Here is a 21,302-nt window from a genome sequence, read left to right on the forward strand (position 1 = left end):
GTCAACACTACTTCCCTCCTCCTCCTCCTCCTCCTCCTCCGCCTCTCCTCCTCCTCCTCCTCCTCCTCCTCCTCCCTTTTCTCCCCCTGTTCCGCTGGGGACAGGCCTTCGAGCTTATTATTAGCCTTGCTACGTTGTTTCTTACCTGAGTTTTCAATCTAAGGAGCCCCATTACCCCTTCCCTTTGACGTTGAGACTTGGTCATGTCCAACCTTGAGACTTATGGTGATCGGACGTCTCTAGCCTTGGTCTAAATACGACTTCATTCGTGATATTTCTTACGTGGACATGATCGTGGGCTTCACAGGACATCTGGTGCATATGAAGGAGCCAAGCGGTACGGCAGCACGGGGGGACAAAAGGCTGCTCAGAGCGTTCTCTTGACTCCTCGAAAACAGCTGGTCTAATCATCAAAATCTAATGCCTATTTCTGTGCCCTTCATAACAAACCCCTAGATTGCTTCTCTTTGCACACCTTCGCGAGAGCCTCCACGTTCTGCTGGTCGCCGCCGTTCTTGAAACCCGGCATTAGGGCCAGCCACTGATAGACACTTTCTCTCAACTCCTTGGGCATTCTCGGGGGCTCCTTTACCACCGTCTCGAACGCATCCACCACCTTCTGCGCGACGTCGTCGATCATGGACTCGCCCACCGTCCTCCCCGCCGGGGCGCGCTGGAGACCCGTCTTGTAGCCCACCATGGCGTGCACTCTCACGCCCACCGTGCGCGGCCAGTTGGAGCTCATCAGGTTCCAGGCGTCGCCCGTCTCGGGCGGCTGGTCGCCGGCGCCGCGAAAGTCGGTCCGCAGCACGACGGCGGGGATGTCGGCCATCTTGGCGACCATGTACTCGACCACGGTGCCGGCGTCGAGCTCGGCGCCGTCGTAGGTGAACAGTGCCATGTCGCAGGACAGCAGGGCCCGCAGGTCCTGGTCCCGGATGGCGTGCGCGCTGAGATCACGCTGTTCCAGGTCCTGAGGGAGGACAGGGATGAACTTGCCGGCCGAGCCTTTTTGGATCGCTTGCGCGAGGAGCGCGTTGGTGTGCAGTTCGGCGATAGTGAACAGCGGACCGGCATGGTAGTATGTGTACGACTGTGGCGGGTGAGAGATTTCTTGTTGACTGGGGTCGACGGTGTGGGTGGCCAGCACCGAAGGGGTGCTCGTTTGGTTGTCGGTCATTGTGGGAGGTAAAAGAGATTGGCTATCGGAGTCGGGAAAAGGGGGTGGGTGTGTTGATAAGGGCTACCGAGTAGATGGGACCAGGCCCCGAGAAGCGCAGGAAAGGAACTTAGGTATAGGCGATGGGGACGTTGGAATCCGCCAAATGGCCGATTTTGCCGGTGAAGAAGAGGGCCGTGGGGATCGTGATGGCGACGGCGACGAGAGTGCTGATGAAGAGGGTGGCGAGGTGGAACATGGTTGAAGAGGAAATTCACCTTTTTGGCTAGTTGATATGAAGCGTGTATAATACTATGAGTGGGAGGAGAGGCTAGTGTTTGGACAGTAGAGACACGGCGGCATTTATACTGGCAAGGTAACCTGATACCTGCCTGATTTAGGCATGATCTTTTCAATTCTCAGGTTCCCTGGGCGGTGCTTGGGGCTCTAGTGAAGCCTATTGAAGCCTAAAGGACTGGGCCGGGGGCTGTTGCTTCTTGCCCTCCTGGGTGCCTCTGGGCTTGATTGCTTCGTTACCCTGAACCACACAACGGCTACTGTATGTATTGGTGCACAACGACAAGTCTACTTCGGAACTGCATCACTCAAGGCTCTCAACCAGCTGATCTACGTTTCTTGGACCGCGCCAGATGCTCTCAGTCCAAGCTCTGATCCATCATGGCCACATCTCCTTGTCCCAATGCACGCAATCAAACTCGTGCAGGAGATCGACGATGAACAGACGCTGAATGAGGGATATACTGTATTACCACCGAAGATGGACTAGGGGTGCTTCCAACCATATAAATTCAGCAGAGCTACTACAAGAAAAACCCCTGCTCCGAAATAAATTCTGTGAAACAAGGCAACGAAAGACGTGGGAAGCCTTGGCCGCTTAACCATCGTCAGGCTATCACCCCCTATTCTCAGCCAATTCTCTATCAATTCCCGCATTTTCCCTTCCGTCGTCACCCTGCACCCTGCATTTCACATCTGGCCTTAGAATGATAATCATAATCATAATAATAAAAACATGGTATATTACTCTCTGTCTCTTCTCCCATCGGGCCGCAAGCTTTGTCAGAGTCCAGGACTGCCTGGGTGACACGACGAGAAGGAGGCAGGCCAGCCATTCTTTCACGAGGCTTTTGAGCTGTGATCTCACAATATACATGAAGCCAGCCATGTTGGTAGAGAAATGATGTTCTTCCGGATCTGTGATACTTGTATGTTATATCATGCCTACGGTATCTCACAGGCATCCGGGCTTCTGTTTCGTCCAGCTCCTTGTCCATTAGAAGAATCTTCCCGCAGTACCTCATAGATATGTGTCTCACATCAGGAAAACCCCCCCGTCACTCCTGATGCACGTGCCCGTGACGTTCTTGTCCTTCAGGACGTACAGAAACGCCTCGACCACGTCCTCGACCTGACCCACCTCCCCGGTGGCAGTGTGAGCCTTCATCCCCTCCAGCGTGGCCTTGACCTTGTCCTTGTCACCCCCCAAACTGGCCTCCCAGAGCTCCGTGTCCACGCCGCCGGGCGAGATCAGGTTGACGCGCACGGGCTTGAGCTCGAGGGCCAGCCCGCGCGTCATGCCGAACAGGCCGCTCGCGTACGATGCCACGACGGCCCAGTTGGGGATCGGCTTCTCCGAGACCGAGCCCGTGGTCAGGGTGACGGAGCTGGCCGGGCCCGGGGTGAGGTGGGCGACGGCCTCCTTCGCGACGAAGAAGGGCGCGAAGAACCGCACCATGCCGGCCTGCTTCATGAAGGGCATATCCACGTCCCCCAGCGGTTTGGCCGCGAGCGGGTCCCCCGCCGTGAAGACGACGTGGTCGAGTTTGCGCCCGATCTGCGCGAAGAGAGCCTGGATGTTGGCTTCGAGGGTGGCCTCGTCGCCGAGGTTGCATGCCAGGCCGGTGACGGTGGTGGTGGCGTGGGAGTCCGGGTACGCGGCCCGCAGACGCGCGACGGCCGAGTCGACCTTCTGCTGTCGCGACGACGAGATGTACAGGTGGGCGACGCGGTGTTCCAGCAGCGCCTCGGCCAGGCCGAAGCCGAGCCCGGACGTGCCACCGATGACCAGGACGACCGTGTTGGCGAGTTTGTTGGTGTATTTGGGGGTGGTCATGGTTGTGATGTGGTGGGTGAGGACGTATGTAGGGGGACGGCCCCTCTGTGTGCTGATATCGACAAAAGGGCAACGGGCGTATATCGGAGGTGTTGTATCTCCAAGTTCAATGTCTGATCCCGTCCTGCTCGATTATTTATATATACAAATCGTACACGAGAGGTGGAGATCCTTTATCGCCACGAGGTGGATGGGTGACTGGATGTTAGTTGCCTGTGTTGGCCGGAGGAACATTCGAAGCTTCCTTCGGCGACATAGATGCATGATGCATACATACGGACATGTACACCGTGTGGTGCGTGGTGTGGCGTTCAGGTCCTTCCTCCTCCTCCTATCATTAGTATTATTATTATCATCTCCCTCACCATCTTCGATCCTTGTGCCCCTTCGTCGGCGGTAGTTGCGGAGATAAAAGAAAAATTGTCGATGTGTGCGCGGGGCTTCGCTACATACGCCGGTTGACCGGGGGTGTTTACGGACTACAGACTACAGTATGTAGTGAGGTAGATGATTGGTCATCCTGCTTCCAACCAAAGAGAGATACACACACACACACACACACACACAAACACCGAGATATGCACAAAATAAAAACGAGGAGAAAAAAAGGGTCATGAACGTATGTGTCTGTCTCGGAGCTTAGTTGACGTCAAGGCCTTGTGTGGGAGCTTGTTTAGTGCTACATACATAAATACATACAGTATCACAGTACCTTGTGCATATTGAGTGGGGGTGAGGGGCATGAGATCGAGGGTATATCCATCCATCCACAAGTTGATGCACGAAAACATTTTGCATTTCTCATCATCGTCACCACCAAGAAAACGCAACTTCCATTTCGGTCAGCAACCCCCACTCCTCCACCCCGGGACGACCGAATCCGTTAAGCTTAAGCCACTTCATGCGGCTTTGTCAGTGTCTCTCGTATGCTTTCCCCCCCAAGTCTGAACCTCTGATGACGATCAGCATCCGAAGTCCTGAGCGATGAATCAGCGGCGGGATGGATAAGGGGCATGGTAGTATATACACGGGGTAATCTACGGCTTTCCCTTCCCCACCCAACAGCAGAAGATGAGATTGTGTCTCAACTGGCTATACTGACCAGATGTTCGCCATGATCAACTTCAGGGTACAACCGTTGGGTCCGTCCCGGTGGGCGATGCGGGCATACTGCGTGTGGAGCTGGATGTGTTTTGCTTGGTGAACACCGCATGCTGCTGCCTGACTCGACCACTGCCTCTTCCCACTCCGCCCAGGGCCGGAACAAGGGCTTTCGTTCTCGGAGTGGCTGTCCCCCCAAGGAGTAGATGCTGAGTGCTTCCATTGGGGCATTTGGCGAAACGTTGGAATCGAGCGTCACTGCATCCTGATGCAGAGAGAGCAATACGGACGGTAGCCAGCTTGGTGTAAAGCCCTCCACAAGCACACACAGACTGGACCACCTTCGAGATTCAGCTCGGTGACCCAGACACCGTAGGCTCTGTCGCGGTGGTTGTGCTGTAGTAGCTGCCCCGAAGTGTCCCATCTAGCGAGTAAGGAGCCTGTAACTCAGCGCTCCACACCTCGAGACGTAGACCGGGACTTTGATTCCCTCCTATTCGTCTGCAACACATCGTGGACGTCGTCAGCCAGAGCCCTGAGATCATTCTTCTGCTCCGCCGCCAGGTAGAAAAATCGCTCCGAGAGCGCCAGGAGAGCCGCGAAGATCTTGTCCGCCGGAGCCGGTCCGTTGTTAATGATCGCAGAAGAACTGATCTGGCCGACAAACCATGTATGGGCATTAGAGCCCACCTGGGCAGATAGCGCGCCGACGCTTAGAACCCATAGAAGTACCTCCTCGTGACCATCCCAGTCTTTGTCCGGGATCGAGCAGAGTCGATCCCGCAAGAACGGCGCCATGACTTTAGCGGACCGCACTCGTCCGGTGATGGTAAGACTCAGGAACATCCACAGCACAAGCGCCGTCTGAACGGCGGCACTTCTCCCGTCGTCCATGTCCAGATGCAGGAGACGGTGTCTGATGGCGATGCTGCGGACATTGATCCAATGGAGCCCTTCGAGGCTCGGCGGTTGATCTTCCGCCGCCGCCACCGCCGCCTCCAAAGTTTGTGAGGACTTGAAGACGGAGAGCACCACGGCGAGATCCAAGATGATCCAGCGCAAGGTGGCCGGGATGATCCTTCGCTGCGCAGAGCCGAGGAGCCCTGACCCGATGGTGACCGTGCCAGACAGAAGCTTCTGCAGCTCCTGCAGGCCGTAGGCCGTCATGGGATGCTCGTCGCCGTTGTCAAAGTCAGTGTCGGACCACAGGGGCTTCGTGCCCAGCTCTGCCGCCACGTAGGCATCCCCCGTCAACAACAGTTCCACCAGCGGGCCATCCTGGGATTTTAACCCTCCGATCGAGTCAATGATAGACTTGGCCGCTTTGAGGTGCACGTACCCGGCCTCGCGATTGTACCGGTACCACTCTGCACAGCCCAGGGCGAAGATGTTGAAGATGAGTCGGCCTGTGATCGGCTGCCGACTCGTGACATAGTTCTGGGAGGCTCTGAGGGCGCGGTGCATGTAGACCGGCCCGTCCGCCGACGGCAAAAGCCCATCGATGTCGTGCATGTAGTTGGCCATGTACGCAAGCAGGGAGTACATGTTGTACTCGTCGTGAAGGCATCCTTGAATCAGACTCATGGCGTCGTGCCGAAAGGCGTATTCGTGATCGGGCCGGCCACTTCTCTCGAGATGCCACATGTTCGGGTGCCACACCCGAAGGAAATAGTGCAGCAGGCTGTGGATGCCTTGGTCGACCCGGACGCAGGTCACCTCGAAAGGATCGAAAGAATCCTCGGCCGAGGCTGGGAATACGGGGATCGAGGGAGGCGAGCCTGACAATCGCAGATGTGGTGACGAATATTCCCATAGCAACGGGTCAATGTTGGGATCGAGCAGCTGCAGGTACTGCTCACTGTCACTGTGGCCGCTCATCGGAGATGCTGATTGGTAATGCACCAGGCCCGATTCATTTTCTGGTGAGGGCCCAGCAGGGTAGTCTTGCTCGTGGCCAAGCTCGTCTGGACAGTCATGCATCGGATCATCTTGCCCTTCAGGCCGAAGTTGCGGTAGCGGTATGGCGTAGATGACCCCTTCCGCAGATTTCTTGTACCGTCGTCCCTTCTGGACGTGGCTGTGGATCTTGATTCTTTCACTCTTGTGGCTGTGCGACAGGGAATCTGAGTCGGCTGTTTTGTTGATGAACATAAACTTGGGCGCCTTCATAGTTGTGTATGTGTGTCTCGTCTCGCTCAGTAAAGGTCTAGCAGTGATGCTACCGTCTTGCGATGGACACACACATATCCCAACAAGCGGGTGTGGGTTGAGCTATATAGCAAGACCGGTGGTGCATGGGCTTTTAGGTCGAGGGATAACGGGTGCAAGAAACCTTCGCGAGGAAGTCTTGCACCGGTCTCAATTTGAATAGAAGATGCATGTACGGCCGAATGAAAGGGAGAGACCCGCGTGGAAGCCTTAGAAGATGAGGTATAGTCGAGGGCGTTATGTGAAGCGGAGCCTCGTGAGCGGTTCAGCGTGGCCATAGGACCCAGTGGCCTGTACTTGGCAAGCAGCGAATAGCGTGGAGCACCTCCGGACCCTAAGAGATATACCAGATATCGAGTGGGAAAAGTGGCTGTGGATGCTGCCCAGCGAGCAAGCCAGGAGCCTTGTTTGGATGTCCTGATCGGGAAATGGGTACTTCCTATTCCGGTAACGACCGGGTGGCACGAGGCCCTTGGCCCCTTGCAGGCATTTAGCGTAGGTGGCGTTGCGCCTTGAAGGGACAACGTCTCAGGGCAGCAACTTCGTACAGGGAAGACGAGGTGACACCGTCTGATGAAGTGTCCGGTGTTCTGCTCTACACTCCAAGCTTTGAGGTCGGGCTGATGGATATATCGGCGCAGAAAAATACTACCAGAGGGTCTGAGAGGGCACCGAGACTAAACAGGCGTCCTGGAGATGATATGTAGCAATAGCAATGTAGGAAAGTCACAAAACTGGGAAATATACATAGTACGCATACTCTCTCTCTGTACCAGCTGGACGGGCCCGCAACATCTATTCTCCGAGCTCGCTAGCTAGTACGAAGTCGACCTCAAAAGTCGCTGCCTTGACAGCAACCCCGTCTTGCTGACTACACTCGTCAATTCAATTCCAAGGGATCGGTGGCTTGAAAACGGCCCTGCGGGTGAAGGCGACCCCGTGTACAGGGTTGTTTGCAGATCCCCATCCACGGCTGGCTGACTCAGGAAATTTCGACCATTTGGGCTCCGTGGCGCACGCAAGAGAGAGAATAGAGAGAGAGCTTATCGGCTCATGGGCAGTGGCGAGATATTCGTAATACGTATACTTCAAGCCGGCAGAAGACATGAACGCGTGAACAAGGAAGAACCGACCTGACAAATTGGGCCTGCAAAGCTGGGCTCCAGCCACGGATGGAAGGAGTAAACTATATTGTACCTCGTAGTGCTAAGCACAAGGGCACAAAGACGGCAAAGTGTCTACTCATTCGACGCTAGTATCTCAAATATGCATGCATGGCGCGGGGTGAGATCCATAACTCCGAGGGCCAACGACCTGTCTCAGCTCATACTCATTTTGTTGTAGCTACTACCGGTGACCTAATCCTCTGACATAATCCGCGCGCTGGTCATCTACTCTGGGTCAGGCATCTTGAGCACGTACCGCCCAGCGATCTGGCCAGCATGCATCAGCTCGTAGACCTTGGGAAGATCCTTCAGATCCACCGTCTTGAATGGGACCTTGATCAATCCGCGAGCAAAGAAGTCGAGTGCCTCCTCGCTATCCTGTCGGTTTCCGACGTATGAGGCCTGGATTCTGATCATCTTCACTACCGACTCGAAGACCGGGGCACGGATGTATGCCTTGGCCGGGAGACCAATCACAATGACGGTTCCACGGGGGCGGACGTATTCCGCAGCCTGTTGGAAGGGCTTCTCGGTCACGGCGACGAGAATGACGGCGTGGGGGCCGAGACCGTCCTTTGTCGCAGCCTTGACATCCTTGACGACGTCGCTGGATTTGGCGAAATCGATGAAGGTCTGATCATAGACGGTTAGTACCACGTCACAAATGAGGTATCTTCAAAGACTCACGCTGGAACCCATCTTCTCGCAGAGTGCTTTCTTGTCATCTCCAGTGTCAATGGCAATGGTATGGATACCCATAGCCCGCGCGTATTGCTGCGCCAATGAACCCAAGCCACCACCGGCACCGACGATGGCAACCGTCTGTCCCGGTCGTGCTCCCGACTCTTTGAGACCCTTGTAGACTGTAATGCCGGCGCAGAGAACCGGGGAGACCTCATCGAGAGGTACGCCCTCGGGAATGTGGGCGACGTGCCTTGCCGATGCAATGCAGTACTGTTGGAAGGAGCCATCGACGGTGTAGCCGGAGAGCTTGGGAGTGAGGCACAGGGGCTCGTCTGATTGTTGGCAGAATGTGCAGTTCAAGCAGGAGTCGTTCAGCCACTTGACACCGACGGCCTCGCCAAGCTTGCAAATGTCATCGGTGACCAAATCACCGCGGGCCACCACGATACCGGCGCCCTCGTGGCCACCAACGAGAGGCAGCTTGGTTGGGAGGGGCCAGTCCCCGTTGACGGCGTGCAGGTCGGTATGGCAGACACCGGAGTATTTGATGTTGACGAGCACTTCCTCTGGGCCAGGCTTGGGGACGGGAATCTTCTTGTATTGCACCGGGCCGCCGACCTTGTCAATGACCTGAGCCCATTGCTCGGTGGGGATCTTGTATGAAGTCATTCTGTCGGATGGAGATGAAAGGACGGGAAGGTCTAAAAAAACACTGTCGGGCAACGTTGGAAATGGGTGTCAAGGAAGATGCGCCTTTTGAGGTTTGGGTGAGATGATGTTCGACATGTTTGGTAGAGGAACCAGGCCGACCTTATGTACATGTCAGAAGAGCTCTCGACCCCTCCTCCTCTTCTTCAATGGGCAATGAGAAACTCACTTCAGGATGAGCGGAAACCCCTCAGAGTCTAATCACGTATTGCGCGTGTGTCCGTCATGGCTCCCAGACCGTGTATCCTGTGGACCGCTGAGCTCGGGCAGCCAATCAGTAGGATGGTCTGAGGGCGCTGAGAATGTTACATCTCATGACGGGTGTAAGGAGACTTTCTGTAAGCGGATCATCGGGTTTGGCCAGAAGGAACATGTGGACGAACGGATTTTCTCATCACCAAGGCGCAGGGAGGAGGAAGTACCCTTAACCGGGTGGACCAACATGGGCAAAGAAACCAGGATGAAGGCTGCAGCAAGATGGAGTATGAGTTAAGAGAAAGACTTGAGGGGTGTGGCGGTACGAATCGAGAGCTGTGGGAGGGAGTGGATAGGCGGGAAGGAAGAAGCTCGACTGGAAGCTCTCTAGAGGCTAGTGATAGATGGGCCGCAGATCTGGACCGCTGCAAGGGTGACGACGCCAGCTGCAAGCTTTTCCGGATCTGTCTTTGTGCTCGGATCCAAACTTAAGCTCTCCGAGATGTGAGATCCATGTCGCCAGCACGCATTTCGATTCGAGGGACCGAAGGAATAAAGAGGGAAAAGGACCAAAGGGAGCGTCGGAGGAGGGAGTCACGAAAACGAGCCCCCGGAAGGGCATCTCCCCCCAGGCCTTAGGGGGGTGAGAGAGCCCAGTCAATGCGGGGAAAGGTCCCTAAGGTCCCTTGTCGCCCGGGGGGGAGGGTGTTGCTGCCTAGGCGTTACAGTTTGTATGTTCACCTCACCTCAGCTCTCAATTGCCACCCCCTCGCTCATCCCTGTTTACTGCTCTTCCACTGACGGGCACTAGGCTGATCTGCCCAATCGAAGCTCCAGATAAATCCGTTGCTCCGTCGCGTTACCACCATGGAAGCACGTTTTGGGTTCTTTGTTGACGTTACCAAGTGGCATGATGAGTTGCGGGGCAAGGGCCCATGTTTGGGCGCAGTCAGTCGTTGTCACCCTCCATCGCCAGCCCATTGATTTCAGGATGGCCTCACCTGAGGATGAGGTGATGAAGTCTCGACGCTCGATAAGCTAGAAATTGGACCTATCTACCATCTCGCCCTGATCCTTTTTGTTGCAGACTCACGCACTCGCAGCTCGCCGAGCAGCGACGTGCACAATGTCAGGCCGTCTCTGATCCAGCCTCCTTGACGCGTTCGAATACTCACAAATCCTCTCGACACTTGCCCGCCTTTGCCTTGCCTCCTGTCTCTACGAAAGACACACTGCTATCTTCTCCTGCGGACGTTGGCCGTGAAAGTGACGCTGTTGTGCACTTGGAGCATCATCCGCACAAGCCGAGTACAAGACCTTAAAATCGAATTCACGTGTCACGGGTATAAGCGAAGGCGATGACTGTTCATGCGATGATGCAGAAGTGGTCTGATGGCCACCGGCTGCCAAAACAGGGTCAAAATCTATGTATGGCAGGCCGCAGACGAACCAATGGGTTGGTTTGGTAAAATTTCTCGCGTTTGTGTTCCTTTTTTTTGATCTCGAGAGAGCATGTGCGCCCAAGAGATTCTGCTCTTCAAAATGCCGCATCTTGTGGAAGATCAGCAGAGTTCAACGGCCATCGACCAGTCCCACGGTGGCGCTATTTCGATTTCTTGGTTGCTGATCGCAGTCACGATGCTTGAAGGAGAAACACGACAATGAGCAGACAGCCCGGATTCTGCGTGTTCAGTGTGCGAGGCTCATGAAGGAGCGATTCTATAACAGGAGGTAATGTGTTAATATTGTTTCTCAGGACCAGAAAAAAATGAAAGACTTCGGGCAATTGCGAGTCAATGGGCACGGAGCTCCTTGCGCTACTTACCGATTTAGATAAGGCATCTTAGGGGCGCTGCCGGGGCATCTTCCCTCCGACCTTCTCGAAACGCGGCGCATCTCTTCCTCGAGCCTTTCGATATCACTTGCGACATTAACATGGGTGGAAAATAGGAGAAAGGTGATGGAAACATCGGATTCTCAGTGCGAGGTTGGATTTCGTCAAGGATCAACGAGCACAAGGACGACAAGGTACAGACAGAACATTCCTAGCGCCAGAGGGCCAGCTGCCTGAGCCTCTCTAGCTTCTGAGCAAGAGACTGCGCAGGCAAAGAGATGCAGAGACTCGACAGAATTAATAACCAAAACCCCCCCAATTCCGTTGTCGCTGGGAATGTTTATAAGCATTCGCACTCATGTGGATGCTGGGTGTGCACAAATACATACCAAGTCCATCGGCTGTCCTCCGTAGGGAGGCTTCGCCCGACAGATGCAGCCTCGAAAAAAAAGAGCCGAAAACATTTGCCATGTTTACTTGACCGCATGACACCCCTTCACCCCCAAGGACTTGTTGGGGGTGAAGGGGGGCCTGAGAGCCCCTCGATGCCCCTCAGCATGACCTACCCAGTCATAGCTCCGGGCATCACCCAGCGAGCCAGTTAGGCTGGTAGGCTTGAGGCTATTAGTAGGCGTGCCCCGCGCTTTGGATGGTAACAATTCGGAAGCGATCACGCCCTATTTCCCCGCTTCCACCCCCCGCGGGACCAATCCGCGGTGATTTGGCAATATACAGATCAACAGGGAAAAAGGTGCACAATCCGATGGGTCTAGATGCCTTGATCAAATGCCGGAACGTTCCCTTGACCGGCCTTGATTTATAAATCTTAACCCCGAACTTCTGGCTGGTGGACGACGTCCCTCGTCTCTGCGAAAGGAACTCAGTTGTCAGTTCCAAAGCATCACATCTCTCTCAGCATGGCCAGCAACGGTACCAACGGTGCACACGCGCCCACTCCAGCCTTTGACAGTTCGTCGACCATTCCTCTGTGGCTGGACGGGAAAGAAGTCACCCTCTCCTCGACCTTCGATGTGGTCTCGCCGCTCGATCAGAAGACCCTGTACAAATGCTCCTCGGCCGACGAAGAGGACGTGCATAAGGCTATCGCGTCGGCCGAGAAGGCGTTCACGACGTGGTCCCAGACAAAGCCCAACGTTCGGCGCGACATCTTCCTCCGGGCGGCTGACGAGTTCAAGAAGCGACGAGACGAGCTGAAGCATTACAGCTACAGCGAGACGGGTGCCGCCGAGTCCATGTTTGCATTTGAACACAATCTGGCTTACGAGGCGTGCAAGAGCGTCGCCGGCCTCATCCAGGTCGCCTCGACCTCCACTATGCCCGTCGTCGGCGAAGAGGGCAGCAGTGCCATGGTGGTCAAAGAACCGTATGGCGTGATTCTGGGGATTGCGCCGTGGAACGCACCCAACGTCCTGGGCCTTCGTGCGTGCTTGCAACCTCTGGCCATGTAAGTGTTTTTGTTTTCGAGGATGTGGGCACCGATTACGAGAACGAGATTGTCGTCGTCATCGTCGTCGTCATCATCATGACGTCCTTGATTTCTCCCATTTGGTGGGAAAAAAGGTCATTTGTTTGTTTGTTTGTTGTCTTTGTTCTTGTTGGGAGTAATATGGATCGGGCTGACACGAAGCCACTCTCTCGCGCACACAAACACACAGGGGCAACACCGTTATCCTCAAGGGCCCCGAAGCGGCTCCAGCGACGTACTGGGCCATAGCTTCCATCCTGCACGCGGCAGGCCTGCCCGCGGGCTGTCTGAACACCATCTACCACCGACCCGCGGACGCGGCGAAAGTGACGTCGGCGCTGATCTCGCACCGGGCCATCAAGAAGATCAACTTCACGGGCTCGACGGCTGTGGGGGCCATCATCGCCTCGCAGGCCGGCAAGTACCTCAAGCCGACCGTGATGGAGCTGGGCGGCAAGGCGCCCTCGATCGTGTGCGAGGACGCCAACATTGCCACGGCGGCGCTGCAGTGCGCGCTGGGCGCGTTCCTGCACGCGGGCCAGATCTGCATGGCCACGGAGCGCATCATCGTGCACGAGAAGGTGGCTGACAAATTCCGCGAGGCGCTCAGACAGACCATGGACCAAGTGTTCGCGGCGGACGTGCCGCAGCTGGTGACGGCGGCGCCGGTGGCGAAGAACAAGAAACTGCTGGCCGACGCGCTCTCCAAGGGCGCGACGACGGTGTACGGTGACGCGGCGCACGACGAGCCGTCCGCGACGCGCATGCGGCCGGTGGTGATCGAGAACGTGAATGCCACGATGGACATCTACCACACCGAGTCGTTCGGGCCGACGGTGTCGCTGTACGTGGTGGCGGACGACGAGGCGGCGCTGCGCCTGGCCAACGACACCGACTACGGGCTGGCCAGCGCCGTGTTCACCGAGGACCTGCGGCGGGGCCTGCGTCTGGCCCGCGCCATCGAGTCCGGCGCCGTGCACATCAACAGCATGAGCATCCACGACGAACCGGCCCTGCCCCACGGCGGCGTCAAGCGGAGCGGCTTCGGCCGCTTCAACGGCGTCCCGGGGCTCGAGGAGTGGGTGAGGACCAAGGTCATTACCTGGAAGGATTGACGGTGCGGTGGGGTCTGTCATCCTTTTTGTATACATATCTAAGCAGAGAAGGTACCAGGAACTTGTGGGACGAGGGGGGGGGGGGTATGGTGGTGACTTACATATATATGTAGCAAAGAAGTCTGGTTCTCCTGCAACCGGATAGGTAACCTATCTACCTGTGTCTCTTACCATCACTGCAGGACCGACAGGACAATACATAAGAGCTCGGCGAATACCCTTCGTTCCCTCTCCCAGCGTGTCTAGCTGTTCTAGAAAAATCACTCGACAATGTCCGGCCGAGCAAAACTCCTTGTAGTCATGCTCTCATTTCAAGGCTTGCTTCAAATTCATAACAAGGACATGCTCGCTCGGGGAGTGACCCCTCCTCCCCCAGGCCTCCCCAAAATAGTCGAGAAGCTGTTTACCCCTTGGGATCATCCGTTCATCATCATCATCATCATAGCTTGGGCGTATTGGTCAGATTCTCATAGCCATCCTCCAAGATGTGCACGTCGTCCTCGATCCGCACACCGCCTACGGTCCAGTACTTGTCCAGCACGGTCTTGTCGATGTAGCGACTCAGCTCCGGGTCGTCCAGCACGGGGTCGAGGATGAAGTTGCAAAAGTAGATGCCCGGCTCGACCGTGATGACGGCGCCGGCCGGCAACTCGCCGCGCACGCGCAGGTACTTGAACATCTGGTCCGGGTCGTCGTAGTTGGCGTGGCCCCCTGTGTCGTGCGTGTCCATGCCCAGGTAGTGGCCCAGGCCGTGCGGCATGAACGCCACGCTGATGCGCTTCTCGAAAATCTCCTCCTCGTCCCCGACCAGGATGCCGGCCTTTTTGAGCCCCCGGATCGCGACCCGGTGCGCATTCACGTGCACGTCTTCCCACCGCACCTTGGCGCGCAGCATCTTGAAGCATGACGACTGCATCTCGTCCACAATGTCGTAGATGGTCTGGGATTCCGGCGTGAAACTCCCCGAGATGGGGAACGTGCGGGTGATGTCCGCGCAGTAGCAGTCGAACTCGGCGCCCGCGTCGAGGAGGATGTTCAAGCGGTCTCGTAGGGGCTGGTCGTTGCGGACGTAGTGTAAGGTGGAGCAGCTGGTGCCGCTGGCACAGATGGAGTGGTATGCTAGCTCGTGTGCCCCGTTCGAGATGCAGGTCCCGACAAAGGCCCCGTACAGTTCTTGCTCGTTGGTCGCCGTGCGCACCGCCTTGGCGGCTTCGATGTGTCCCAGCGTGGAGATCTCGTTGGCCTTGCGAATGAGGCCCACCTCGTAGCTATCTTTGACCACGCGGCACTCGTCGATGGCCGTCTTCAGGCACGAGAACTCGACGGCCTTGAAGGGCAGGAACGTGATGTGCTCGGAGACCTGCTCGGGGATGGCGTAGACGGTGGCTGCCTTGGACGGGCCGTAGGCGGCCAGTGCGGCATTCACTTCGTTGGAGTAGAGCACGTCGTCGACGTCGTATTTCGCCAGGGCCTCCTCTTTGGACTCAGGCAAGCCACTCCAGATCACGCTGTCCGGGTCGATCGGGGGGATGAAGAGGGTAAGGATGTCTTGGGGGATGTTGTAGGTCAGGTAGGCGTCGGGCAGCTTGCAGCCGGAAAGGTAGAAGAAGTACCGGCGCTGGCGGAAGTGCATGGCCTGGTCGTCGTCCTCCACCATGCGGGTTTTCTGGGCCTCGAGGTACAGGACGCCATGTCGTGAGAAGCCTGCGTCGACCAGGTATTGCGCCACGCGCCGGCAGTGTGCTTTGGCGGGGTATTTCGCTTTGGGGGTTGTACCGTTCACGGACATGATGGCAGCGACGGGGTCTCGAGGGGGAACTGGTTGAATTGGTCGTGAGGAAGCAGTTGGGGGGGCAGAGAGAGAGTGTGTGAGTGAGAGTAAGTGGGTGAATGAGGAATTGAATGAATGAGTGAATAAGTGAATAATGTACCGAGTACGCATATACAGTACGATACGTCCTGCGTATATTATATCAGGACATTATTTCTTTGGGCATCTCCCCGCAGTTCCCACCACTAACTACTTCGACGCTTATCCACGGTTATTAGCCGGTGTATCTAGGTTGGTATTGCTCAGTGCAAATGATCTGTTCACAATGGCTTGTTGGCTCTGTCCATTCAAATAAGAGAAGGTAAACAAGGCTCGTGGAAGAGATACATGGCCCGTAACCACCAGGGTCACGTCCTAGTCAGCCAGCCTATAGCGCTTGAGCGAGGTCGAGTATTCGTTGTGTACCATGTCAATCGGGTTTCATGGCAAGCTCTCCGTGCATCGAGGATGCCTATCTGCACCAAACCATCTGTCCTGATCTCCTTCCACGTGGCAGAGCTTAAGCTTCATGCTCCAGTAAATGGAACCCAGAAATCAACCGAACAGTGCCATAACTCTTTTTGTACGACACTGTCCTCTGTACCACGGCACACACTCTGGGAGTCAGCGTATCAAATCTGCTTGATGATGGTCAAGAACACAGACCTCTTGCAACACAACGCGAGCGAGCAATCGACTCTTGAGTGAACAGAATATATATCTGAAGGGGGCTGGTTCTTCTGATAGCGTGATATCCAGCAAGGAAACGAGCGTCGGTGTGCATTCCCCTGCACCCGAATCGTCCCAGGTCCGTCAGTCACAGACGTGACCGGAATTTATCCCAAGAATATGATACCAACTCGTGTTCCCTGACAAAAGACACGAATCAGCTGGAAAATGACCGACGAGATGATACTTGCTCCGCTTAACCCTGTCCAACGTCGGCCGGTTAATTGCAGTGCCACCGACGGTCAAGGCTGGACGTTGTGTATGTGTGTGTATGTGGGTGGGTGGAAGAAAGACGAATGAGCACTGGTTCGTCCCTGGCCGGCAATAAATAGACGTACGTACACTGCATGTATTCAGCACACACAACGGCCTCAATAATATCAGAGGACTCGTTCCACGACTCCCAAGTCTGACCTTGCGTTCTGTTAGTCCTCGTCACCTTCACCTTATCATCATCGTCTCCGTCACACGGCATGGATTGCCGCCATCACATCCAGTGCTGCCATCTGAGAGTGACTGGTCGGCAAATCCATGGGGCCATCCCACCAGGGACCGTATTGGCCCTGCCCGTTCGTGTCCCGGAGCTGCAGACTCTGGAACTGCGTCTGGATAAAATCGACCAACTGCGTCTGCATCTCCGGGTGGGTGTCGTCGCGGACGAGGACCCTGTACAGCTTGGCCAGGCTCCGGAGCAAGATGGACTTGAAGCCGATGGCGTCGTCGTTCTGCCACGCGGGCTTCTTGTCCGGGCCCGTGCCGGGATAGGCGCCCGGCTCGGTGAGCGTGCCGTTCACGTCGACCCAACTGCTGCGGTTCAGGGCGTGGCTCGCCATGTTGCAGGCCAGGTCGAGGTACGCTTCTGTTGTGGCGGACTGGATCAGGTCCAGGTCCTTCGCTCTCAAGGTATTGTAGATGGCGACGGACGCGGCAATGGCTTGGCCTGTGTTGTATGTAAATGTCCAATTATAACTCTCGCCGGTGATGAGGTCGACGTGGTCCAGGACCACATAGCCGTCTTGATCGAACCTGCTGCGCAAGATCCAGGAGAAACTGTTGATGGCCGAGGCGAGGAACTCTTCTCGGTACGTTTCGTTCGTCTGTTGAGACGCCAGCCGCGCTGACAGCTCCGCGTAGAGGCCCGTGGTGACCGCGTTGACCTGGGTTTCATTCGGCTTGCTGGACCAGATCACCCCGCCGCCCATGTCGGTGCCGTTGATGACATACTTGCCCGCGGGAATCACGAAATGGTTGACGTGTTCCCAGATGGCCTCGGCGACGGTGAGATGGCTTGGGGAGGCGGTAAGATCGAAGAGCTCGAGTGAACACACGGCCCACCACATCGAGTCATCGTTCATGTCGTTGATACAGTTTGTGTTATTCACTTCAACCTTGGAGATGAGCTCTTCCAGAATGCCGCTGTTGGAAGAGGTGGTGTTGTTGTTGTTGTTGGACCAGAGGTCGTGCAGCGCAATGGCCGTATAGCCGTTAGCGACTTGCCAGTAGCCGAGGCCGGCGATCAGCCCGTCGTCTTGCTGCGAGGCCAGGAAGACGTTGATGGCGGCCTGGGTGATGCCGAGGGTGGTCGAGTTTCCTTCTGGGATAAGAGACATGTTTGACGGGTTGATCATCGTCGAGCCTAGGGTCTTCTGGGAAGCTTCTGCATATCTGAGACTGATGCCCCCAAGAAGCAACAGGGCCTTGACGGGGCCACCATAGCCCTTATATATCAAATGAAACATGACGGTTGGTGATATGAGTTCAGCAAATCCAGCCGCCTGTTGTTGGCCCGAATGAACAAACGGCCACGAGCCCCTGCCTTTTGTATTATGACACTTTCAACTGTTGCGCAATGAATGCGAGGCGATATGCTGGGGGCTGTCACTCTGCTGCGCCTGACTCCGTCCGAAAAGGAGATGCATTCACACTTCCAAGGTGACTCTGGAGATGAAGAGACGACGGTCCTGCACGGCGACTGCTCGTGCCAATCATACTGGATATCAAGCCCTGTGCGATCGTGTCTGGGGGCGTTTTGTTTTTGGTGGGCCGAGACACACACGGCAACAGTCACGGCGTTGTCGTTTGACAGCGACTGAACGGCATCATAAGTGCACCAATCGCCAAAACGACCAGACCACGACAGAATGCTGCGCAACGGCGACGTCAACGCGCAGCCAGCCAGCCAGCCAGCCAGACAAGGTAAGTAATGGTGACCCAGTCGTCGTCGTCGTCGTTGTTGCCGCCGTATATGCAAGGAAGAAGGGGACAAGCCGGTGATAAAGAACTCGGGCTCTTGACGCGACGCCATGCTCTCTCCTGATTGGCTCGGGGGCCGGATAGCGACAGAACTGTTGCCGTATGCGGTAAGTATCCACTCCGAGGCTATCTCCATCTATTGCCATTCTCGGGGGTGTTATCGTCCGCTCCCTCTCCATGTATACTGCTGGACATGCATACAGACATAGATAGGAACCTTCAGGGAGTAATTGAGTAGTATATAAAGACCAGCAAGCACATGGATTCAGAGAGTCAATCCTTCATCTTCCATCCATCACACCCTCAGAACATCTCCTCTCTAAGCTCCAGCACACCAAGCCAGAACCATGACTTCCTCCATGTCGACCATCCTCATCTTCGGGGGCACCGGTGGCATCGGGGAGTCCTTCGCTCGAGCCTTCCACAAAATGGGCAAAAAGGTCATCATCACGGGACGTCGCCAGTCCCGCCTTGCCGAACTGGCCAGGGAGCTATCCGGCCTCGAGACTTACCTCATGGACAACAGCGACCTGGCTGCTCTCCCGAGTCACGTCCAGGCCATCCTTTCCCAACACCCCGACATCGATACGGTGTGGGTCAACTCCGGGATCCAGTACCAGGGCAACCTGCTGTCTCTCGACAACTTCTCCGACGAAAAAATCATCACCGAGACCAACACCAACTTGACGGCGCCGATCATCCTGGCGCGCCACTTCATCCCGCACCTGCTGTCCCTCGGCCGCGAGGCGACCTTCATGATCACGTCGTCCGGGCTGGGATACGTGCCGATGGGGCTGTTCCCGGTGTACTGCGCGACGAAAGCGGCCGTGCACTCGTTCCTGGTCAGCCTGCGCGAGAGCCTCCACGGGACCAACGTCAACGTGATCGAGATCGCGCCGCCATACGTGCGCACCGACCTCGACGCCGCCAACCGGCTGGACACGGTCGTGACGCCCATGGAGCTGGACGACTACACGACGAGGACGCTGGCGATTCTGGAGAGGCCGGCCAAGGAGATCAAGGAGGCCGCCGTGGGGTTTGCCGAGATGGTCTCCACGAAGTGGAGGGAGGCGTATGGTCCGGTGCTGAGCATGAGGCATTCGACCGGTTGATCTGATTTGATTTGATCTGGTCTGGAGGAAGGAGAAGGAGAAGGAGAAATAGATACGGTGGCAAGACATAGTAGTCAAAGATGTCGTCGTTTGTGTCTTGTATTGTCAGTCACGAGTAAGGTGTGTTTTGAGTGAATCATCTCTGGCCCGTCTTCGACTCTCTTTCTCCCCCTCCTCCTCCTCCTGCTGCTGCTGGTACTAAGTAAACTGCGAATGCTCACCAACTGTATTTATTAAAACTCTATATAACCCTCATCTAGTGGGGTATATATATATGTTACATATGCCCGAAACTCTACTTTGTCCATTGCCATCTTCGTTCAGCAAAGGCAGCGAGAGGGAGCGAGGCCTTTTTAATCGCACACAGGACGCAGTATCGAGGAGCCCTGGCAGAGTACGGGGAGCACCCTCGAGCACTCGCGAGCCATAAGGAGCGCTCGTCCGATGCCCGTTCTCAGATGCCTCTTCGGGCTTAGGGGATTCCTTGAATTTTCGTGTTTCACATCTTCGGAGGAGCCATCTTCCGGGCCATCTTCTGGGACATGTTGCTCGTTATTCGACTATTCTTGCCTGGCTTGCTGGAACCATTTTCGACTCGGAGCGCCTGCTCGTGGGGAACTCTACATGGATCAGTGACATAGCAGGCTGTGTCCCGTTGAAGCCTTAGATTCTCGATGTATCCAAGGATACATGTGAATTTTGGGTCTCGTTTTCGTTTCTCATGGCAATTCAGATGCTACCTTCTTCAAGCTCTTTGTGCCAGTTGACAGCGTTACGTGTAGCATTTTCCGAAGCGTAATCACTATCGTTAAGGAATCTTATCCAAGTTGGTCGCAGAGCTACTGTAACTGCGTCAAGCAATATCCCTGGCTAACTTCCCGTTCAGGGTTTCCCATGGAAGAATACCCCCGCGTGCAACCAGTACGGCGGCCTCAAGGGATCGTAGTGCGGCAAGGGCAATCGCTCCTATTATTCAGGCAACAACGACATGATATACAACCTTGCACCCTCAACGTACGATACCGATGTAGTACAGTTCGTGATAGAGAAGTAGCAGAATTCAACGTCGCAAGGTGGTTCAGAATCGACAGCGATCGAGAGTGTCAGCCCCTCTACTATGACAACATCTCCAGTGTCACCAGCAAAAACTCCGTCAGGTAGCACTAACTCTGCTGCTAGCGTCTTCAGGAGCCGGCGTTTGTCAACCGTTCTGGGAACTGGGGTGCTACTTGCTGTGTGTCACTTCATTGATGGGGAGGATGACACGATCCTCGGCATCTATGTCGTTGCTTGCTGCTTGTCATGTTAAATTTTCGCATATTCTCTTTTCTCGCGCTCAGAAGCTAACTATAATTTCAGATCAGAATACTTCCCACAAGTGCTACTTTCCAATACTATCGCGATGCGTATCTACCTAGACATGTTTGAGACTGTTAAAATACACTCTTAACAACCATTACAAATAATTCAGATAGGGTCGAGATGAACTTGAAGCTTGGCACATGAAAACGCGCAGTGGCACCGGAACCCGTCAGATAAGCATCGCGATATACCACACCAGAATAAAGACCTACACATCCCTTGTGCTTTATCAACCTGCTTGCTTCC

General features: G+C 55.6%; 8 protein-coding genes across 8 annotated transcripts; 2 read left to right on the forward strand and 6 right to left on the reverse strand.

The window, feature by feature from the left end:
* Positions 1-439: 439 nt before the first annotated feature.
* Positions 440-1,180, reverse strand: AYL99_06158 (hypothetical protein; the record flags this gene model as incomplete). Its single annotated transcript, XM_018837668.1, has 1 exon — positions 440-1,180. The coding sequence occupies one exon, from the start codon at positions 1,178-1,180 to the stop codon at positions 440-442; it is 741 nt and encodes a 246-aa protein (XP_018692228.1).
* Positions 1,181-2,492: 1,312 nt separating this feature from the next.
* On the reverse strand, positions 2,493-3,293 carry AYL99_06159 (hypothetical protein; the record flags this gene model as incomplete). The annotated part of the gene is made up of 1 exon (XM_018837669.1): positions 2,493-3,293. One exon carries the CDS (start codon positions 3,291-3,293, stop codon positions 2,493-2,495), a length of 801 nt encoding a protein of 266 aa, XP_018692229.1.
* Positions 3,294-4,841: 1,548 nt separating this feature from the next.
* On the reverse strand, positions 4,842-6,563 carry AYL99_06160 (hypothetical protein; the record flags this gene model as incomplete). The annotated part of the gene is made up of 1 exon (XM_018837670.1): positions 4,842-6,563. The coding sequence occupies one exon, from the start codon at positions 6,561-6,563 to the stop codon at positions 4,842-4,844; it is 1,722 nt and encodes a 573-aa protein (XP_018692230.1).
* Positions 6,564-7,993: 1,430 nt separating this feature from the next.
* On the reverse strand, positions 7,994-9,121 carry AYL99_06161 (alcohol dehydrogenase 1; the record flags this gene model as incomplete). Its single annotated transcript, XM_018837671.1, has 2 exons — positions 7,994-8,401; positions 8,456-9,121. The coding sequence occupies 2 exons, from the start codon at positions 9,119-9,121 to the stop codon at positions 7,994-7,996; spliced, it is 1,074 nt and encodes a 357-aa protein (XP_018692231.1).
* A 2,985-nt stretch (positions 9,122-12,106) lies between these two features.
* On the forward strand, positions 12,107-13,790 carry AYL99_06162 (hypothetical protein; the record flags this gene model as incomplete). The annotated part of the gene is made up of 2 exons (XM_018837672.1): positions 12,107-12,654; positions 12,866-13,790. The coding sequence occupies 2 exons, from the start codon at positions 12,107-12,109 to the stop codon at positions 13,788-13,790; spliced, it is 1,473 nt and encodes a 490-aa protein (XP_018692232.1).
* Positions 13,791-14,229: 439 nt separating this feature from the next.
* Positions 14,230-15,579, reverse strand: AYL99_06163 (hypothetical protein; the record flags this gene model as incomplete). Its single annotated transcript, XM_018837673.1, has 1 exon — positions 14,230-15,579. One exon carries the CDS (start codon positions 15,577-15,579, stop codon positions 14,230-14,232), a length of 1,350 nt encoding a protein of 449 aa, XP_018692233.1.
* Positions 15,580-16,793: 1,214 nt separating this feature from the next.
* On the reverse strand, positions 16,794-18,068 carry AYL99_06164 (hypothetical protein; the record flags this gene model as incomplete). The annotated part of the gene is made up of 1 exon (XM_018837674.1): positions 16,794-18,068. The coding sequence occupies one exon, from the start codon at positions 18,066-18,068 to the stop codon at positions 16,794-16,796; it is 1,275 nt and encodes a 424-aa protein (XP_018692234.1).
* An 861-nt stretch (positions 18,069-18,929) lies between these two features.
* AYL99_06165 (hypothetical protein) lies at positions 18,930-19,694 on the forward strand (the record flags this gene model as incomplete). The annotated part of the gene is made up of 1 exon (XM_018837675.1): positions 18,930-19,694. The coding sequence occupies one exon, from the start codon at positions 18,930-18,932 to the stop codon at positions 19,692-19,694; it is 765 nt and encodes a 254-aa protein (XP_018692235.1).
* Positions 19,695-21,302: the final 1,608 nt, after the last annotated feature.

The sequence above is a fragment of the Fonsecaea erecta genome, assembly GCF_001651985.1.
Source record: "Fonsecaea erecta strain CBS 125763 chromosome Unknown Scaff5, whole genome shotgun sequence".
Lineage (NCBI taxonomy): Eukaryota > Fungi > Ascomycota > Eurotiomycetes > Chaetothyriales > Herpotrichiellaceae > Fonsecaea > Fonsecaea erecta.